A 22,101-nucleotide genomic window follows, 5' to 3' on the forward strand; every position below is an offset into this window, starting at 1 on the left:
AACTGACCCCATTTCCAGTGGTTGAGCTTCTCTCCAAGTAGATAGATGCCGGCACTAAAGATGTAGCTGAGAGAGAAGAAGGCTGTTAGACCCACCGGGCTGAGTTTGGCAAACACAGGATACACCCAAGTACCCGTCTCAGAGTAGATCCATAGGACCCTGCAGAAAATGACAAGTCACAATAATTAGGATGGTGGGGGTGACTTGGTGGTGGAGCCATTTTATCCTCAAGATCAGTGGGGTTTTGGAGCCCAAGCAGATGAAAAGAAGCCATGGGGATCATTTGTCAACAGCTGAGGTGTTCCACAAACCTACAGAAGTGATTCTTTTCTGGATAAATAGATTTGATTCAAAGAGACATCCTATTTCATAAGCTGGGCTTGGCTATTTTACCTAATCCATTAAAATTCAACGTTGGTGAAAGAATATGGGAGAACATCAAACACATCATCAGCCAAAGAGAGTATGTGAGGACATGAATTATTCCTTTCCCTGAGAGGTATGACCTGCTGAGACATTGAACCTGCTAAGATGGCATCATTCACTGGCTCTCAGCCAGACAAGTGGGGTTTGCTTTTCTGTACCTAAGAGTCAGGTGTGGCTTTTCATTAGCCCTCTGAGTCTGTTGGAGTAGGAGGGACAGAGATTGAGCATTATTGCTTTATTACAATATGCCTCTTAGAGGTAGGAGGGGTTTAACTGTCGGCCCTGATTTCAGCTCATGAATATAGCCGTGGATAAAGTGTTCAGTAGGAAAGGATGGATTTACAGGAGGCTCAGATCTTGCTCATGTGAGGATAGCATAGAAGTCATTTCTGGAAGCCAAGAGAAGGAAAAGAAATGCTAGGAGAGGAGCCACGATGTCTAAGCAAAGCCTGCAAATGTAGCATGCTGGAAACCAACTGCACTGGAAGATGCCAAAATCTGAAATAACTTTTAAAATTAAATATGGGGAAGATGATGTATCAACTAAGTTTATAATTGGTTAAGAGGACAGAATCTGGAACCAGCCTTCTGTGATACAAATCCTAGTTCTGCCACCTATTAGCTATCTTACCTTCAGCAATTTATTCAGCCCTTCTGTCCCCTGCCTTCATGTGAAAAGTGGGGGGTGCACACAGCATACATATTATAAAGCTGTCATCAAGATTAAGGGAGTTAACACATGTGAAATAAAGTAGTGCCTGGCCCATTGTGATCATTTAATAAGAGTTCTAAAGCTTCTCTCTTCTTAGGGATGGCACAGAGCGGTCCTAGCAACCTTTCTTTGAGGCTCCTTATCCCTTGTAACAATTAGGATAGGCTAGGTCATGCTTCAGAAACAACATTCAAATTTGGATACCTCGGGTTATCAAAAGAGTTCAGAGGGAAGAATAAAATTCTGAGCCTAATTAAACTTTCAGAAATCCAAGTGTACTTTTGGTTGTTTCAAATACTTGAGATTTGTCAAATGTTCGTGGAAGAGACAAGGACTAGTATGAGGGTCAGGACTGGAGTGAGGCAAGAGAGGCACCAATGGTATGAAGTTTAAGATGCCAACTCTGTATATCAAAGGACATAATCAAAAAATTAAAAAGGAAACCTATGTAATGGGAAAAAATATTTTCAAATCATATACCTGGTAGAGGATTAATATCCATAATATACAAAGAACTCCTCCAACTCAACAACAGCAAGAAAAAAACCCAACAACCCAATTAAAAATGGACAAGAGACTCAATAGACATCTTTCCAAAGAAGATATACAAATGGCCAACACACACCTGAAAAGATACTCAACATCACTTATTATTAGGGAACTGCAAATCAAAACTATAAAGAGATACCACTTCACACCCATTAGGATGGCTAATATCAAGTGTTGGAGAGGCTGTGGAGAAACTGGAATCCTTATGCACCATTGGTAGGTACATAAAACAGTTTCACTGCTATGGAAAACAGTGTGGCAGTTACTCAAAAAATTAAACATAGAATTACCATATGATCTAGCAATTCTACTTCCCTGTATATACCCAAAAGAATTGAAAGCAAGAACTCAAAGAGATATTTGTATACCTGTGTTGATAGCATTATTCTCAATAGTGAAAACATGGAAGCACCAAGTGTCCATCCATGGATGAACTGATACATAAAATGTGGTATAAATATGCAATGGAATATCATTAAGCCTTAAAAAAGAAGGAAATTCTGACACATGCTACAACATGAATGAACATTGAGGATATTATGTTAAATGAAATTAGCCAGCCACAAAAAGACAAATATTATCTGATTCCACCTATATGAGGTACCTAAAGTCATCAAATTCATAGAGATAGAAAGTAGAATGGGGGCTGTCAGGGCTTGTGGGAAGGAAGGAATGGGGATTTCCTGTTTCATGTGTACAGATTTTCGGGGCACCTGGGTGGCTCAGTTGGTTAAGCATCTGACTCTTGATTTCGGCTCAGGTCATGATCTCAAGGTCTTGAGATAGAGCCCTGCATTGGGCTACATGTTAGGCATGGAGCTTGCTTGAGATTCTTTCTCTCTCTCTCTCCCTCTGCCCCTCCCCACCCCCCACACACTCTAAAAAAAGAAAGAAAATCTTTGTAAACAGACTCTGCTAGGTTCCTCCCTGTCTACCTCACCTACTTCATATTTCACTGTGCTTATCTATGGTGATACCTATGTTCCTGGGGCAGAACCCCATCTAAATTCTTTTTGGCAATTGGGGGAAGGTTAAAGTTTCTTTCTGAGCCTTCTGTTTCTTAAAAATAATGAGTCTAAAATAGTCCTCATGCCAAAGAGACACATTTTGGGCGGAAATTTTGCTCCCTTACCTTATTCTGATCAACATTGGAATTCTGTGAGACGCGCATTCCATGGGCATGTACATCGGAAGGATATCCATAGCACATGTCTCTCGCATGGCTGCTTCTCATGACAGGCCAAGAAAGGTATAAGGGACAGAAAGTAAATCCCCAAGGAGCTAGGGCTAAGAATTTGGGGTTAACAAGGAGATGTGAATGCACTCCAAATGGATTGTTTTAATTAGCTCACTTTGTTTACTTTATATACTAGAAATTAGGGCTTCCTAGTTTCCATGCACATTTATATAAGATAGTCGGCAAATAAAGACATTCCCCCAGAAGCCTGGAAAGTTTCTCTTTGTTTACTTCATTTTTGTTTCCTTCAGCATAAGGTTCCACAAAGGAAAGTTCCTGAGGTAAGTTAATGAAGTCTGTAGTTTCACAGAAAAAGTGCAGAGAAAGTTATAGGTGTGTTAAGTATCAGCAAAAAAGTAATATAAACAAATAACAGTATCAGGCAAGAGTGCAATTATTTAATGAGGGGCAGCCAGTGAGAGGCCTGGGTGAGGAGATGCTCATACTCAGGTGGGGTCACATCTTTTTATTTTTTTTAAGATTTATTTGTTTATTTTTTTGAGAGAGAGAGAGCATGAGCAGGGGGGGATCTTAGTCAATGTCAGCTCTTCCCCAGCCCCATGTAGGATCCCATGAAACCACATCTAAATGTTTGTCCACTGCACCCTACTCCAGGCTTCTTCATCTCTAAGGGTTTCTATAATTGTCTACTTGCTGGGCTTTCTTGCACCCTTCAATCCACTTTCCATACCACAGGCTACTAGTAATCTGGCAATCTTTCCAAAAGAGAAATCTGCTCATGGCACTCCCCTGCCTCCAGGGGATCCCCACTAATGCCTTAGGAAAATACCCAGCCTACCTGGCCTTGCCCTGCCCCCCTTTCCGCCTTCAGATCTACAGCCCATCCATGTTGGATCCTTCTATGTTTCTTAAATGAACCCATCTCTTCAGCTCTGGGCCTTCATTCATGCTGCTGTCTCTGCTTGGAACACCTCTGACTGTTTCCCTTCCCAAGACCCACTTCTCCTTGCTCTGTGCCTGGTGGGACCAGACTCATGCTTCAAGTCTCAGCTTAAAAGTCAATGTCTCTACATCAAAAACTAATGATGTAATGTATGGTGATTAACATAACATAATAATAAAAAAAAAAGTCAATGTCTCTAGAAAAGATTTCCCAAAGGTCCTGTAACCCTCATTCGGTTGGGTTCTTATGACACATACTTCCTTCAGCATGAATTTACTCATGGGACAGGGGTCGTATCGATCATGCACATCTGTTTTCCAAGTGCCGGGAAGATGGCAAGTTCTGTAGATGTTTAAATGAATGGCTCTTTGGGACGGTTCTACCAGCACCTATGGTTCCCTTTAACTGCTGTTCAATGGCTACTATACACAGCTCTCAGCTGCTTGATCCACCGAGAACACCGCAGCCTCTGAAACCCAGGAGATGGACCCATGGCCTTCCAAATTCTACTTAATCTATTGCTCACTTCATTAATACTTTGAAGAGGCCAATAATCCTGTCCCTCAGTTCCCCTAGAGAGCAATTTTATATGTCCTTCTAGAGCTGTCTGCCATGTGAATCTATGTGAGTCAGGCTGGGCGGGCACAGATTGGCAGCCCAAAATTAATGTTTTATAGTTTTCTCCTCCTAATTCTTGTAGTGTCCAATGGTTATCGTAAAATTCGTAATTTCTGTGTCTTACAGTACAGCAGCAGTGGAAGTCTGTGGGTTAGGGACTAGTAAATAACAAGGGGTTTGTGGGCTTTCTGCATATAATTCTGAGTGCTAACACTCATACTGTATCTCCCTAGCCCAGCAGAATAATAGAATTAAAGGACCCCCTGGCCCCATATTTTCATGCCGACTTCCTACAGAAGCATGTACGATGGTCACAGTTGCATCTGAGGCCAGAAGACAAACACAACCTGGATTCACATTTTGTCAATAAATGCAACAAGTTAGCAGACTTCCTACAATGAAAACGTCGGCAACAATGGCTGGGACCTGGTGATTCCTTAAGGTAGGGGACTGAGCCTACCGCTGCCTTTGCAACGCACCCCCACGTCACCCCTCTGCTCACCTGCCCTCCCAAGCTTCGTACTCCTCCCTGCAAAGAGCTCCCAGTCACACATGAGCAATGGCACGTCGAAGACACCGCCAGCTTTAAGCTACAAAGATGACTCCTGGACCTTCTCTGTTTTCTACGATCTGATCATTTTTTTGCTACTTGGTTGCCCCCTTGCCCCTCTTGCCCCTTAGATGAGGGCACTGCCCCTGCATTCACTTTCCACTTCTCTCTGTCTCTCCCTCTCTCCCTGTCTCCCCCTTCTCCCCCGTCTCTTCCCCCCTTCCCCTCCTTCTCTCCTCCTCCCTCTCTCTCCCCCCCCCACTCCCTCTCTCCCCCCTTCCCTCTCTCTCTCTCTTCAGCAACTTCATCCCACCAGGAGGGTTCCCTCCCTGGATCTCCACTGTACCACCTCTCTTGGGAAGGCCAGGTCTGAATGTCCAAACTGAAGTTCCTCTAGGCAAGTGGTTCTCAACCTTGGCTGAAGATTAGAATTGCTGTGGGGGCTTTAAAAATCCCAATGCTCAGGACATATGCCAAACCAATTAAACCAGAATGGGACCCAGATATGGGATTTTAAATGGAGTCTCTTACTTATACCCCCAAACTATTTTTCTGCTTCTCTTAGTGCAACCACCCTCTTCCCAGTCCAACAGCCCAAAATTCATAGACTTGTCCTTGATTTTTCTTTCTCATTTGCCCACGGCATGCCAATTAATCCATAAAACCTGTTCTGTTCCTTCCACAGTGTGTCTCAGGGCTGCCCTCCATCCTGTGGATACCAAGGTATCATTCTTCAGGTTGGTATTGTTTCTAATTTCTGCAACAGGCATTCTGGTTGAAGAGGAACTGAGGTTTGCTCAAGAGGCATGGGGAGGGCAGCCGGCCATGTCCTTTCCCCACTCCTCGGCTTTCACCTGTTTCCAGTCTGCATCGTGGGTGACCCAGGCTCCAAATGCTGATAATAAGGGGGGGGGCGGTTGTGTGGCATCTTTATATTTATTTCATATGTTAATTTACCCGGGGGCTAAGGAGTACTTCTGTAGAAAATGGGGCTGGGAGTCTGATCTCAAGACTCAAGGTTGTGCAACTATGGTACATCTAGATGGCCCCAGATGAAGGTTGTATTTATACCCAGGAAGGAGTAACAGGGGCTCTGGGCAGGAAATCACCATAAGGCATGAGTGGAAATAGGAGCTGATCTGGGAACTCAGCTCTGTGCATCCCTCTGGCAGTTTTTAATGTATTCTGGAGGTAACATATCTGTATGTATAGTACATGTGTAAGTGTGATTGTAAATGGATGCACAAATTTAGAGGATTGCTATACCAGAGGGCCCAGGCAGCTTCGATGTGGGAGCTCACCTGAGTGAGCACAGTAGGGAAGAAAGGAATGATCTCTTATGCTTCATAGGAAGGGCAATTGAGGAGCGACGTTTCAAATACCTCCCCCACTGCTGGGTGATAGCTGTGTATCTGCGTGATGCTTGTCCTCAGCATGCAATGCCTTACCCACTAGCAGAGACACCGGTAGCACTTGCAGACTTCTGGTCTACCGAGCACAAGGCGGTGGGGCACTGCAGGCCAGCCGGGGCTGTTGCAGTGGCTGGTAACATCGTTCTACTGACACAGGGCACCAGTGGGCAACAGCAGGGTGGGTCAGCAATGGGGGCAGCAAGCTGCGCTGAAAGCAGAGCCGGGCGGAGACGTTGGGCGCAGGAGGCTAGGTATCGTCACCTCTCAGTCTGCATAGGTGGACAACATGGGCAGCTTATTAAGACTCTTAGAGAAGAGGGTCCTGGAGGCCTGGGCCACCTGCAGCCGGGGCAAGGCTGCTCTGAGCACCCAGATGTGGGCTGACCCTGGAGCTATGACATAACCATGGACAAAGAATAGGTCATGGGGATTAAATCCCATGGTAAGAATATTCCGGCTAACTTTTATTTGTGTGTTATTTTACTCTATTTTGCTTCCCACGTCTTGCTGCTCCAATCCATTTTAAGCACCATTGTCAAGACAGACTTTTGCCAACATAATTCTCCCGCCATGTTATTTGTAGCTCTCACTTCCCCTCCCTGCTGTAGAAACAAATAGCAACAACAAAACCTCACGTTGTCTACACTGTGCCTAACCTCTAGCCTGTCGGCCACCAGCCTCTGGGGGTGGGGAGTTCGAGGACCACTTCCTATTAGCCTCAGTCACCTACAGGTCTGGTGACAGTGAGGGGCTGACCACTGCTCTATCATGATCTGTGCTCTCTTGGCCTTGGGACCATGCTCTGTTGTTCACTTTCTCTCACTTTTATCACTGCAATCCACCAATCCTTCTGGGCCCAGATCCAACACGCACCTCTCCTGAAGCCCTCCCCACACCACCCAGCTGGATGTAACCGCTTCCTCCTCTGCATTCCTGGGGCTCCTTATATTTGCTAAATGTCATCCCTCTCCCATCTTATGTTCTTAAAATGCACGGCTCATTCCCCCTTTATTAACTACAAACCCCCTATAGGCGGGGGCTTGGCCTGATAGCACTTGGCTTTTCCCAGCAAGACCAGCCCTGTGTTAGGGGAAATATTTGTTCAATAAAAGAGTGAATCAGAGCCAGCTGTAGGAAGGTTTCTGTTTTCCTGCTCCTCACCAAGACCTCAGAGAGAGTGAGGTGAGGTGCTTAGAGGTGAGAGAGATGGGAGCAGGGAGCAAGCTACTGTATTTATAGGTGAGTCATGCTTTCCAAAGGAAATGAAAGATTTGCAGTTATTACTACTTTGCAAAGCTTTATTTTCTCACTTACGGGCCAGCCTTCCAATTTTGCAATCTGAAAAATCACAAAAATCAAGTGCCACATGCAAGGCAGTCCCCATGGTCTTGGTGGCTAATTTTAGGTCGTTGTAACGTGGTTTCAGCTGGGCAGTGCTTCTCCAGCTCAGAGTTACTGCCGTTTTTCTGACTCATGTTTGTTTCTCACGCTCACTCTCACTCTGGCCTCGGCCCATATTCTTTACCTCATTCCTGCTAGGCTGTTTCCCTATTTGACCATCCAAACTGGCATGCCTAACAGCTGGCCCACGGCCACTTCCCTAAAACATCTCCACGGATATGCACAGTTTGTGGAACTTCGTTGCTGGCCATCTGTGGCTGTGAGGGCCCATGGGCCCCAAAGCCTTGTGTAAGGGTAGAGACAACAGGCAGCAGAGTGCGAGCTCCCACAGCCGGGAAGGATGGGCAGAGGTAGGGAAGCTTCAGTCTGTGGGGCAGCATAGAGGAGTAGTTGCTTCGTCCTAGCAAAAATGAAGACTAATGCGCCAAATGCTGATTTAGGACTTCATCGAGGATAAGGAGGTCCCAATTCCAAACCACTTCAGCTCCCCACCGGGGCCCACCCAGTCACGTTCCAGCTGGTGACGGGTCTCTGCCCCTCCCTCCTTTGCTCTTTGTATCCATCACTTTAATGTCCAATCCAAGCACAGAGCTGGGAACCATGACATCATGGAAGTTTATCAACCATAGAAATGAGGTTAAGCTTTTTTGCATACTACATCCCCCCCCCACTCCACATTTCGCAGAGTGTGTTTTGCACAAATGGGGAGCTGAACAAATACCTAGCCCTGTGGATACTGTGGAAAGTGAACTGCATTTGGAAATAGGAGCCCTGAGTGTAAGTCCCAGTGCTGATTTTCCCCAGCCCTATGACCCTGGGCATGTCATTTCCTCTGCTGAGGCTTCAGGCCTCCAGTGCTGGATGGCCTCCAGTGCTGGATGACCTCCACGTCACCTCCACCACTCACCCTCTCTCTTTCCATTTGCAGATTGACTGATACTGTCATCAGTTGGCTAACATCAATTCTCCCGAGTTAGCACAAATGCCACTAACTGGCGTCCCGATCTTGTTCTTCTTTAATTGCCACACTTCATCCAGAGTCCAATCATCTTTCTTACATAAGCCACATCATATCTCTCCTCCGCTTAAAACTTTCCCACAGACAAGCCCTCAGGTTCAAAGTCCGGACTCACTGATGTGAATTGATGATCCAGATTTTCCCTGTCTTCCAGGTCAACCCTCTCCTCAGCAACTCCAGCCCTTTGCAGATGCTGTTCCCTCTGCCTGAAGGTCTTTTACATGTCTCTTTTGACTTACTCTTACTCATTCTTTGGGTCTCAGCTTAGACATCAATTCCCTTCAGAAGCTAGCTCACAACATCCCTCCTGGGCACTCACAGCACCCTGTGCTTCCCCCTCACTCTGTCTTCCCTTTATTTGGTCACTTTCTTCTCTCTCAGACAGTCCCTAAAGGTGGCATGGTGCCTTTTCCATCATTGTAGCCTCACTCACTTAGCACAGTGCCCAGAGCTGATGAATAATTGAATGGACACAGGATGCATTCATACAGGACCCCCGCCTCATTGCACCTCCTCTCTCCAACCCCCTAATTCCCTGCATGGTCGGATCACGTGTCCAGGCACCGACAAGCTAAGCCCTATTCACCACTGCTTCTCATCTTTATGGCCACCACAAATTCTCCCCAAAATACCAGTGGCTTTTGTGGTCTTTTACCCTCTTGGTCTCTGAAGATAAAAAGGCAACAGTCAGATGTGACAGTCGATGTCCAACTTCCAAGTCCTTAGGTAGAAAAAGTTAACAGACTGGGTGCCTGGGTGGCTCAGTCAGTTAAGCATCTGCCTTCCGCTCAGGTCATGATCTTAGGGTCCTGGGATTGAGTCCCACGTCCGGCTCTCTGCTCATCGGGGAGTCTACTTTTCCCTTTGCCCATCCCCCCACTCATGCTCGCACTCTCTCTCTCTCTCTCTCTATCTATCTCTCTGTCTCTGTCTCTCCCTCTCTCTCACAAAAATAAATAAATGAAATCTTAAAAAAAAGAAAAGAAAAAGTTAACAGACCAAAAAATGCTGCCTTATATACTAACTCCAAAAGTTACACTCCGCAAGGAAGACCAAATCAGATGGAAGTCCACACAAGAAACGAAAGTATGGAAATTCATATCCATAATCAGCCAGACACCACCTTGCTTCTGCTCCACACATAACAACAGGAAAAAGATACCTTGATGTATCCATGCTCTTACCCAACCCCAGCTTCCAGATATTTTATCTTTAGGGATTTATTCCTTTGGGTTAAGCCAGATATGGCAAATACATGGCACATATCCTGCCACTCTCCATTCTTATGCTCTTGGCAGATACTGCTAAAGGATGACAAAACTCTTTTCTGGTCAGGTCTCAGAATCCTTCTCAACACTATGCTCCAGACATCAACTGCCAGTAGGTTCCCAACTATCACCTACTCTCTAAAAGTGTCCTTTGTAAAAACGCAAAGGCCCCAGACTGGAGAACAGCATAGATCACTGGAGTCTTGGGGTAGATTTATGGAGAAAGTGCTTTCTTTCTTCCAGAAAGGAGGAGAAGCAAGAAAGATTTGGGGTACTCAGGGAAGGAGAGGTGCAGAAGGGTGGGAGGTGCCTACATTGCAGGAGGAGGAGAAAAGGTAAGGCAAGAGCCACCAACGGAGTTCTGGGCACAAAGCTTATGGGCTCTGAAACAAAGGATGGTGAAAGCCAATGAAACAAGCACTGAGAGAGCCCAAGTCTTTTGGATTGTGTTCTCTTTCTGGCTTCCATCTCTAGCAGAGCCCTATACTGAGTTAAACTTCCCCCAAATAGGGAGGGATTGGGGGATGACCCAGATTGTCAGATGCGAACAGTTGATGTAAGTATAGACTGGAGAAGGAACATCACGATTAGCTTCCACCTGCAGGTATTATGCTTGGCATGCCCTTATCAGTAGAGCAAGAGCATGGTAGTGGATAAGAAGGTGACAGAACGGGGGTTTCCAATCATCGGGTGGAAGGCCAAGCCTTTTTCTTTGATTACAGACCACTGAGCAGCACTTCTGAGTATTGGTGTCACCAGGTGGTTGAATAATGAAATCTAGGCCAGCTACTTGAATTACCTCTCCTGCCTCAAACGAGGCTGTTCTGTAAGCCCCCGGGCAATTACCCAAATGCCCTGTAGGAGCTCTAGTGCCAGATGTTGATGCAAATGAGCCCATAAAAATACAGGCAACAGGAATGGGCCAAACCTAGCATGCTCAACCAGTCAAATGCCTTTTTAGATGGAATATATTTGGATGCGTCAGATCATTCGGCCGTCTAAACATTTTATTTTTTTTCTTTTTAAAATTTTTAATTTAAATTCAATTAATTAATACTATAGTGTATTATTAGTTTCAAAAGTAGAGTTCAGCGATTCATCAATTGCATATAACACCCAATGCTCATTACGTCATGTACCCTCCTTAATGTCTATCACTCAGTTACCCCATCCCCCCTACCCTCTCCCCTCCAGCAACCCTCAGTTTGTTTTCTATGATTAAGAGTCTCTTATGGTTTGTCTCCCTCTCTGGTTTCATCTTGTTTTATTTTTCCCTCCCTTCTCCTATGATCCTCTCTTTTGTTTCTTACATTCCATATAGGAGTGAGATCATATGATAATTGTCTTTCTCTGATTGACTTATTTCGCTTAGCATAATACCCTCTAGTTCCATCCACATTGTTGCAATTGGCAAGATTTCAGTCTTTTTGATGGTGGAGTAATATTCCATTGTATATCTATACCACGTCTTTATCCATTCATCTGTCAATGAATGGGCTCTTTCCATAGCTTGGCTATTTGGACATTGCTGCTATAAACATCCAAATATTTTATTTGCAAACGGAACCAATGATCAATATTCTCTGGGGGAAAGTAACAAGTGTAGCTTTGCAATGATGACTTGTTCATGAGAGGGAGAGAGGAACGCCTGACTTACTGCCTGTGCACGCACGCCTGTGTACCCTTGTGCATGTGATGTTTCCATGGCATCAACGTCAAACAATACACATCTCTCCTACCTAAAAATTTAGCGATGGTTAAATCCCTGTTAGCCCAAGATAAAGGCCCTCTTAGAGTATCCCTCATAGTCCTGAAGGAAAAAGTCTAAGTAGATTTTCTCTGCAATTCTTACCTGCTGATATATGCAAGGCTAGCAAGAGCCAACAAGGTGAGACCTTTTTTCCTCTGTGGATAGCAATGCGGCCTGAGGATGACTTCAGCCAGTGTGAAGGGTAGTATGGATGTGTGCTGGAGGAGAGAAAATGATAAATCATAATGTCAGGCTGCCCCAGCTGCCTGGCATGCCCCTAGTTCTCTCTTTCCTCTCCAGTCTACCTTCTTATGCAACTATCAGATGAAACTTCCCCTAACTTGGCTTAGATCATGCTCCTTAGATGCCCCAGGGCCTGCAGTGGCTCCCTATTGCCTTCCATGCTGGCCCAAACTCCTTTGTTTGGCCACCAAGGCTCTTGGTAATGTGCTACCCTCCTCTCTGCTCCTGCTTATTGTCCTCCTCTTCCCCACCCCCCCCACACACTTACACACCCACCCCTTCCCTAAAACAAGGCTGTTTCCCTTCATCTCCCTTTGTACTCAGTGTGCTTGCTCCCACCCTCACACTTTCATTCATGCCTCAACGCTCTGTGTGGAATGTCTTCTCTCCCTGTATTCGAATCGTTCATGTTCTTCACAGCCAACACAATCTTCCACAACACTGTCCCTGCATTTTCCTCTTGCTAATTTCTCTCACTCAGTCCGACTGCATTTCTATCCTGTGCCATGTAGTCTAGCACTTATGGTGTGTATTTGGAAGATCTGGGGGTAGGGTGAGCAGAGAACACTGCTTACTGGGAACATCTAATAGTGTTAGTATTTTATAGTTTCTACATTTGCAGCTGTCATTCTTCTTTCATCCTGGCCCCTCTTTTCCTCAGCTCTTGGCAGCCTCTTGCATCTCTAGCCTCCACCCGTGAACTCCATCCCGTTCCCATTCCTGAGCCCCCAGACAGCTGTGTGAGCACCTCAGAAACCATAGTCGCTGGGGCTTAGAAATGCAACAGAGCCCGTGTCACCGTGCTCCCACGCCCAGCTTTGTTGCTGGGGCCCTGGGTGCTAGCCCCCTGAGTGGCCTTTGCTGTCAGTCACATCAGTGTTGTGCTCAGAGGCATCCCCAGGGGACCACAGCTTCTCACTCGACCTGAACTAGCTAGGGGATAGTCAGGAGATCAAGACTCTCAGATGACAAGAAATGTGGCAAGTTTTTATGGGGCAGGGGTGGAATGAGAAGGAACGAATCTTAATAGGGCATTGCTGGGCTGAGAGGTTCTCCTGGGGCCCCAACAGGGCGGCAAGTGGGTGGCACAAAGCAGTGAGGCTTCTTACAGGCCCCGGGTACCCACATTTTAGTAGCAAAGCTTAGAGGAACAACACTGCAGACAAACCATGGCTTTTATAGACTTTGTCCAAGATTGGTCCCGAACATACTGACGGGTTGCATGTACAAGTGGCAAGACATGTAGGTCAATTGGCACATCCTGCACCTTTCTTTGGTCTGATTTTAGGCTACAGTTTCTGTGTCTCTCCCTCTAATAAAGGGGCATAGTGGTTAAGGGCACACACTTTCAAATCTGACCTTGGACTCGATACTGAATCTGTTTGAACTTCAGCTTCCCCCATTATCAAATGCGGAATAGTCCACATGTCATAGAGAGTACAGCTCTGAGGACTGAGATTAGAGTATGGAAAGGGCTTAGTCCTCGGCCCCTGAGAGCTGCCAGTGAGCATTAGCTATGATTGTCACGATTATCACTGTGATTATGTCCTTCATCTCATCTGTGGACCTGGAGTGGGGTGAAGCAAGGTTCTAGGACGTCCACAGTGCCAGGTGCTCGGAGACGGGCAGACAAGCAGCTGAAGCAGGGTCTCAGAGCCGCCCCGTGGCCGCCCCGTGGCTCCCTCCCCAGCCCACAACTGCTGCCCACGCTCTCAGCCGCACTGCCTCAGAGCCCTGGCAATGCCAGGCGACTGACATCAATGCTCTTTTCACCCAGAGGCCACCTCGGGAGGCGAGTGATGGGGCCACGTGCCCAGCACAGCCACCTGCCCCTCCACCTTGCCTTCACTCTGCCGCAACCAGGAAGATCCAACTTCTGTTAGAAGGCATTAACAGTTCCATTATCCTGGCCATTGATCTGACGGATTTTATTACCCTGCCCATAGTCAGCAGCTTCAGATCTCTACATTAATGATCATTGGGAACAGAATTCCTGTGGAATAATGTAGTGTGTTCACATTAGGAGCAAATGAGTTCAGAGTGATTAATGCTTTTACAACAAATAACTCAGGAATGCATGACTGGTCACCTCTTCTAGAAGCCTGCCCTTTGCAAGTGACATTCAATTGGATTTCCAAATGAATTCTCCCTGATGACTTCTGGGAAGTTTACTTCAGTGATGTCATTAGTGACGGGCCATATACTGTGGCTTAATACCAGCTAAAAGGTCTTTAAAAGAACCACATTTTTTCGTCGGGGCTGGGGGTAGGAGGAAGACCACAGTCTGTGAACCTTCTAAACACTGGGCTAGTGGGAAGAGCCAAGTGTAATACATTAAACCTCTTGGTATTTCAAATGTGCTGGTATTTTACCTCGTGTTCATATCAATTGTATAACTTTTGTCAAGCTGCACATATTTTTTTTTTAAAAAAAAAGGAAGAAAAAATCAGTAAGAGAAAAATAAAATATGCTTTCTGCTTCCAAAAAATCTAATAATTAGGCTGGGATTGACACAAATTAGAATGCTGCCAAAAATTACTGAAAACAGTGACTCATTCTGTATTTCAATTAACAGTTTCTCAGTTTCCCTTATAAACAGTGAAGCTGACAAAAATTAATTATCTCAGAGGGGGTAAAATATTTCCTTCCAGAGTAAACAAAACATCACGGGCTGAAACAATAGTATGTGTGAACAGAGACGATGGAATCAAATTATCTTTCCTTGTCAATTAGCCATCGTTTTGGGAGATTTTTCTTTAAATATCTCATTCCAGATGCATTGGTTAAAAGGACAGTGTTGCTCTTTTCCCATCCTTTTCTACTAAATCATGCCTTTTCCTCCTGTCCTTGGTGTAGTGCCTACTTCCATCTGAATATCTTGGTGATGGAACTCTAAGCATGAAGAAGTGATTTAAGTATTAGTATAGTCATGCACTTTAGATTCCCTGGTTGAAAAATAGCCTTGTGCATAAGTACTGAAATTTACCAGCCCGCAGAGCATTCTTAAAAGGTCACTTGAGGGGTGACGTGAACCATAATGAGCACTTATTTTTACTCGCCTCATACTAGTAGGGACGTAGCTGTTATAAACAGCTTCCCTGGTTTGAGGCTAAATGTACCATGGGATGCATTTTCCTGATTCTTGTGAAAGAGGCAAGCCTTAATCCCTGAGATAACCCATGGAGCCAACAGGTTTTCATCACTGTCACGAAGGCTCCAAAGACTAAATCCATAAGCTTAGGATGGTCACACTCTTATCTCTAAGATCCTCGGGGGGCCAAGAGCACTTAATTTCCTCCAATGAAGGAAATTCAGGGAGCCTCTACATTTTAAAAATCAGATAATAACATTTAAAAATATGATCTCTGCCTCTTTCCTCGATTTCTTTTCCTTGTCAGACTAGCCCTTGTGTTGCTTTGAGTTGACCAAGAGAAACAAGCCAGCATTGACCTTCTTGGACTGATCATGGAGAGGCTTTCTCCTTGAGATGCTGTTTCTCATAAAGACTTTACATAATATCGCCCACTTTGTGTTCGGTCTCAAACTTCGCTTCCTTCCCTCTGTTCAGGCAATGCTTACATTTGAGAATCAATTCCTTACATTGACGTTTTCCAAACTGAGGTCCTTTTCCCCAAGTCTCTAAGACAATATTTTCGGTTTGTTTATGGTACTAATATATAGATATTTTTAAATAAAATTTTATTACACTGACAAGATCTCATTTCTGAGGACATGAAGGGTAATTTTTACTTACTATACCTGGAATATAACACTTTATGTGTTAAAAAAAAAAAAAAGAAAGCCTTTACAAAAAATCTCTTCAGGGGCAAACACATGGCCAAAACATCAATTAAAACTTAAACGTAAATACAACAGACATGAAAAGGAGGCAAACAAACCTTAATAGAATGCTATTATACTCAGGCTCATTAATACAATGCTGGATCATGTTCCTTAAGCTCAAAAACTACATGTGGTAAAAACACACAGTAATAATTGTTTTGTAATTCCCAATAAGGCCATCTCTGATTTCGGTAACTACCATTCATTTGCCAGCTAAAACCTTGTACCTCATTCCTCACTGCTGTAGTTTCTGCCTCTAAAACCCACAGGTTGGGACAATAGTGAAGGTCTTCCTGGGAATATTTTGTATCCAAAAGCAGAAACCATCTGTATTCTTTATGAACCCCTATGTTGTTACAGTTACATTTTTGCTTTAAGTCCATCTGATACACGGAAATCCAGAAATGTAGACATGGGCTATATTGTTTATACATCTGGAGACAACTTTTCTCTTTTTCTATAAATTTTTCCACCTATGCTTCCTGCAGGAGTCTTTTCGGCCTCAAATACCAGAGTTTAGAAGACACAGTGATTGGATTTGTAAAAATTCCCTTTTCCACTTTCTAGAAACTCTAGTGCACAGTGTAGGCACCACTATAATTAAAGAGTCAATGTTTAAATGTCTGGGGAGGGTGATTGGGAAGATAAACCACCCACAGAAAGACCCACAGGCTTCCCTTTGATCTTTACAGTCTTCCTAGGTGGGCTGACACAGCCCAGCTTGGTAAAAATTCAGAAAACCTAAGTTAAAAACCAATAGTCTTATTTACCATGGAAGAATAGTACTGTTTGCAATTTACTCTGAAATATACCAAAAATAAGATGAGTTGATGGATGGGTAGATGCACAGATTTGAGATAAAGCAAATTCAGTTAACTATGAAGAGTAGGATCTAAGTGGCAGATAACACAGGTGATCACTGTAACATTCCTTCGACTGTACTTGGTTTGAAAATTTTCATAATAAAAGGTTGGGAGAAATGTGACCTGGAAAGAGAAGTAAACGCTCCATTGGGCTGAGGAAGGAAAGCAGGGTGTTACTTATGAACTCGTACATGAATTGAACAGGTGGTTAAAGGCTAACTTTCTGGATCTTCTAAAGAGAGTTTCTAAGTGATTTCTTACTTACTACACTGTGGTCCTTTGGGTTAATATGTAGTTTGGCCAATATCTCAAGGCAGTATTCTTCTAATAGGAAGCTAGTTGGCTTTGACAGCATCCAGCCTGGTGAAGAAGTGGCCGTTTAGATTTGACCCAGTTAAGGGTGAGGTAGAAGAAAGACCTGCAATCTTGGGACCCTACAGTCCTGCTGTAATCAACGACTCATTCCTTCATGTCTTATATCCAAACTTGATTCCCTTTTCCCTTCTAATTCTTCCCACAGCTGCCCAGCCTTTTATTCTCCCCAGCATCACCTCCCTAGCTTTTTCCTATCTTGTACATACTCAACATTGCAATTACACCAACCTTCCGAAAACAAGTTTCACGTTGCTACTCCTGCTCAGAAACTTTCGGTGGCTCCCTGTTGCCTCGGTCCACTGTCTACCTTCTTTTCCTAATCTCATCTCTCCCTCTGATTTTCCACAGTGTCTCAATGGGCTCCCCATCCTTTGACTCAAACCAGTCTCCTCCTCATCCTGGTCTTTCATTCTGTTCCCTTCCCTAGAATTCCTCCTTTTTCCATTTACTGAGTTCTTTAATTCTTCTCTCCCAACCAGCCACACACACCTTTGAGATGCCTCACAACCAAAAGCACACACGTTAACGTGAGAAGGTATAAAAGAAAATCAGGACCCAGGAAAACACTGAAATGCAAATATGCCAACCAGAGGTTTGCTGGGCTGCTGTGATTGAGATTCAAACAGCAATAGGTTTCCGGACAGCCAAAGTAAAAAGAGAGATGGAATGAACAGTCCCCTTTTTTTGTTTGTCTTTGTTTAGGGGAAATCAAGTTTTTCCACTAGTATTTTCCACTAGTAGGTGGTGTCCCCGAAGCTGAACAGTTCAGAGATCTACGTTCCATAAAGTGATAAAATCTGAAGGCAAAATAATAAAACGCAATCTCTGGAAGGGGATTCTGCCAGTAAGGAGATAATATTGTATAATTATGTAGGCTTCCGGTGATCTGAATAGTAGATGGACTCCAGAAATACCATTTTCCCCCATTGGGTGTTTTTGTTTCCATTATGAGTCAGACAACAGTCGGTATTTTATTCTCTGTTTAGAGCCTGAAGTAGAGGTATTATACACTGTTGATGACACAGAGATCTAAGTGCTCAGAGGAATTCAGTCAGTGGTAACATTGACAGCCCCTTCCTGCAAATAAGAAGCCTCCCCAAAGAAACCACCCGCTTCTGGGAGCTGAGTGCCCAGGCCTTACTGCAACCTGTGGGGCCCACGTCACGTCCACCCCACACCCACGTCACATGCTGCCTTTGCACGAGATGCTCATGCTCCTGTCCTTCCCACAGCTCTTTGGGGCTGCACTTGACTCTCCAGGGCTTAGCAACATTCAGTTTTATTTTTTATGCTGTCAATTTAATTTTTACGCAGTCAATTTTTTTTTCTCCTAGTCTCACCAGATTATAAACTCTGAGGACAAAGCTCTCATCTCCTACTTTTTCGGGACTCCTCCTCTGCTTAATAAACACATTTTGCCCAATTTTCTGTATTTGAACTTATATATTACACAGTAGAATTAAGTCCTGAATTCAGCCTGCAGAGCCCCTGATGATCGGGTCACCTTGCCCATTTTATTTCTATGCCCTGCTGCTCCTACCTACAGCCTTGACCCCACTCTCACCCCCTAATTACTCCTCCTCCACTCACAGGTCCCTCCCTCACCACTGATACATCACACACTTGTCCCTCCTCTCTGTCGACCTCCTCCACCTCCTCCACGCCTTACAGGGCTCAGTGTAGATAGTCCTACCTCCAGGGAGCATTTGCAGCCATCCTGAAACGTCCAGTAGGTACCCTTCCCTGGTACAGTTGGACCTCCCCGTGCTCATGCACATCATAGCATCACATGATTTTGTTCACCTGATATGGGCCAAACAGGATGGAACCAACTGGAGGCTTAGGGCTATCCCCATTTCATCTCCAGTTGCCCAACACAGTACTTGACCTACTCTGGTCACTTACTATTTCTGGCATTAATGAACGAATCAGTGAAACAAGGGAGTGGGGCAGAAGAGGAAGGGACAGTGTTCCGTCTAGCCCAGGAGGACAGTCTGGCGTTCTGGTATGAGAAGACAGCTGCAGAGGCCACATTCAACTGACACCAGTAGCCATGTGCCAGGCTGTGTCCATGGTCACATGGTCACATCAATCCCTCTTCAGGCTGATCACCTATCGATGGTGCCTCAAAGGCTGAAAGTGGGTGTTGCGGGTCACAGGGAAACCTGTGAGCAATTTGACTACCGGGAACAAGCTCAGGATGTCAATGTCATGGCAACTCAGTTGGAGACTCAATTAAGGGGTGTCACCATCCAGGAGCCGGCAGCCCCGCAGGAAGTCAAAACCTACGTAACTAGCAGAGGCTGTGCTTTGTTCACTTTGGGATCTGCTGGCCATGACTCTCTGCTTGGAGATCGGGCCAGGTGGAAACCCCCCAGGTTTTGTTCGCTATTTTCTTTGTATCTCCTCCTCTGTATCAGTGTGTAATCTACCCTTCCTCCCTGCTTCTGTGCCTGGCTCCAGATAGCACACATGGAGACTTGTTTTTAAGACATAGACAGATGGGCAGCTCTCTAGAAAGCTGCTCCAAGTTGGAGGGAGGAGACTGTTCTTTTCAAGAAAGAGAAAGTTTCAGAAGCACGAGAATCTACTCTTGCTTTAAGAGCCACGCTGTCTCAGGGCACCACTGCCTCCCCTCAGATATCACATCACGGTGGCAATAAAGGACACAACGTGTAGGCAGCTGGTCTCCCTGGGAGATAAGAGCAATGCAGGAAAGCACCCTGTAAGCACAGGCGCCAGGGCAGAGTTCCAAACTCCCCACATGACTGATCCCATGATGGACGGGTTTCCACAATTTCTCCTTCCTGACTCTGGCTCTCCCTTGCTGACCCATCAGGGTATTCCTAAAGGGACTCACCAGCTGTTCTGCAAGAGCCGCAGTTGCTGGCTGATGACTTTCCCGAACACAAGTAGTTGGTTGATTTAGGGGTAGTCTGTAGGTGGGCGACGAGGGACGCATGAGCTCACTGCAGGGGTGTCTCACCCACAGAGGAGGCAGTGGCCCGGAGGGGCATTGTAGGATGGTTAGCAGCATCCTTGGCTTCTACTCCCTAGATGCCAGGATATGCTTAGATACCAACCCCCCTCCGTCGTGACCATCAAAACTGTCTCCACATATTGCCAAATGTCCCCTGGTGAGCAAAATTAATCCCTGTTGAGAATGCCTGATTTAAGTAATTAATTAGCAAAGGAAGAGCATCTTACAGAGGTAGTTGACAAGGAGCAGTTAGAAAGTCTGGAGGTGGGGGCACCTGGGTGCCTCAGTCGGTTAAGCCTCTGCCTTCGGCTCAGGTCATGATCCCAGGGTCCTGGGATTGAGCCCCACATCGGGCTCCCTGCTCGGCGGGGAGCCTGCTTCTCCCTCTCCCTCTGCCTGCTTCTCCCTCTGCTTGTGCCCTCTCTTTCTCTCTCAAATAAACAAATAAAATCTTAAAAAAAAAAAAAGAAAGTCTGGAGGTAAGGTAAAGAAGGAAAGAGAAATTTTTGATAAATATGGTCAAATGTGTCAAGTGTTGAGAAGGTATCAAGGCATGAGCACCCCTCCCCCCCAACCCGGTTTTAGAGACAAGAAGGCTGCAATGAGCACCCAGGAGCTTGTTTCTTGTGTTCCCAAGTTGCTTGTTCTTCCTTCCAGGTTGACTCCCATTGTTCCTTGTCCAGTTCCCTGTACCTCTGGGTTTTAGCCTTTTATTCATGGTAATCTTGGGCTTGGACCTCGGAGCCCCTGGGCACGGGGGAAGGGCTAGCATGGGGATGTCTCTGTGGCTGCCACTGCCATCGGTTCTACAAACCCTAAGGCTGGGTAGAAACTAAAACAACTTTCTAAGTGCAAAATTTGGGAACCTACATTCAGGACAACTTGATGACAGTGTGCTTGCTCAGATCCCCCTACACCCCTGGGAATGCAAGCCTGGGGCACTGAGACAATCCTCCCACAGCCAAGAAATTTGCTTCACTTCCTTATCACGGTTTTCTTAGGAAAAACAAAACAAAATTTCTCAAAAGGTCACAAAATTCCTTCTCACCACTGAATAGTAAAATGTGGCTTTTATGAGCTCCTAGATGTGTTTTGAGAGTGATGCCCAAAACACACAAGCTTTTATTCCTACTAGTTCATACTAGGAGAACTCTCTGGAATAACCCTCTGAAATAATCCTGCACTTTTTGGTTTCCACACTCAGAAAAAAAAAAAAAACCACAAAGGTTTTTGTTTTGTTTTGTTTACCTTTAAATCTGAATTTTTACTGGTAAAATCGGTTCCTATTAAGGGAAGTGAAATGCTGAACTCTCCCTTGTCTTTATGAGGCTTTTTTTTTTTATTCTGCCCTCAACATAAGAAGACTCTTGATTACTATTGAGGTGTTCAAACATTAGGTTCCATGGCGGTCACCAAAGAACTTGTTCTATTTCTATTGAAGTTCTACATTTGTGGGTTCACTTTTCACATACATATACTAATGCACCCCAGTAGTGGCCTCTTTGCTCATCAGCAGAAACCCATGGTTGGATCTATTATCAACCAAGCAAGCCTGGCAATAAAGAGGCTGGGGAATTGACCTTTCACACATTTTCACAGAGACGGAAAGAGGCTGTTTTTTCAATGCATTCTCCTTGTTTTTTCTTCGACCACCTCTCTTTCATCTGGTTAACTCCAACGTGGTCATGTCTTCATTCTTCTTAGTTTCAGCCTCTGCCAGTCTTCTTCCCTGATTCAATGGCTATTTTGAACTCCCTTTGGCTACATGAATACTCAGTTACCTAATTAACATCTGTTGATGGTGGTAACAGAGGAAGGTGTAAGCCTGAAAAGCCTGCCAGAGAACATTCACCTCCCAGCCACAGTTCCCATCAGAAAAAAACAGTATTTTTCCTTTAATAAAAGATATGTAATTACCATGACTCTGTGCATCTCTTTGAACATACATCAGT

At 45.0% G+C, this 22,101-nt stretch overlaps 1 protein-coding gene across 4 annotated transcripts in view; it reads right to left on the reverse strand.

Moving 5' to 3' along the window:
• Positions 1-22,101, reverse strand: part of ADTRP (androgen dependent TFPI regulating protein) — a 64,184-nt gene that overhangs the window by 13,218 nt on the left and 28,865 nt on the right. For 3 of the 4 annotated variants that reach the window (XM_036100871.2, XM_036100870.2, XM_036100872.2), the window contains 2 exons: positions 11,948-12,063; positions 8-159 (listed from right to left, as the gene is read on the reverse strand). In XM_036100871.2, the coding sequence (XP_035956764.1) occupies positions 8-159; positions 11,948-12,063 (268 nt within the window). The remainder of the gene's footprint in view (positions 1-7; positions 160-11,947; positions 12,064-22,101) is intronic. The other variant, XM_078055700.1, reaches the window with a different exon arrangement.

The sequence above is a fragment of the Halichoerus grypus genome, chromosome 9 (genome assembly GCF_964656455.1).
Source record: "Halichoerus grypus chromosome 9, mHalGry1.hap1.1, whole genome shotgun sequence".
NCBI classification, from domain to species: Eukaryota; Metazoa; Chordata; class Mammalia; order Carnivora; family Phocidae; genus Halichoerus; species Halichoerus grypus.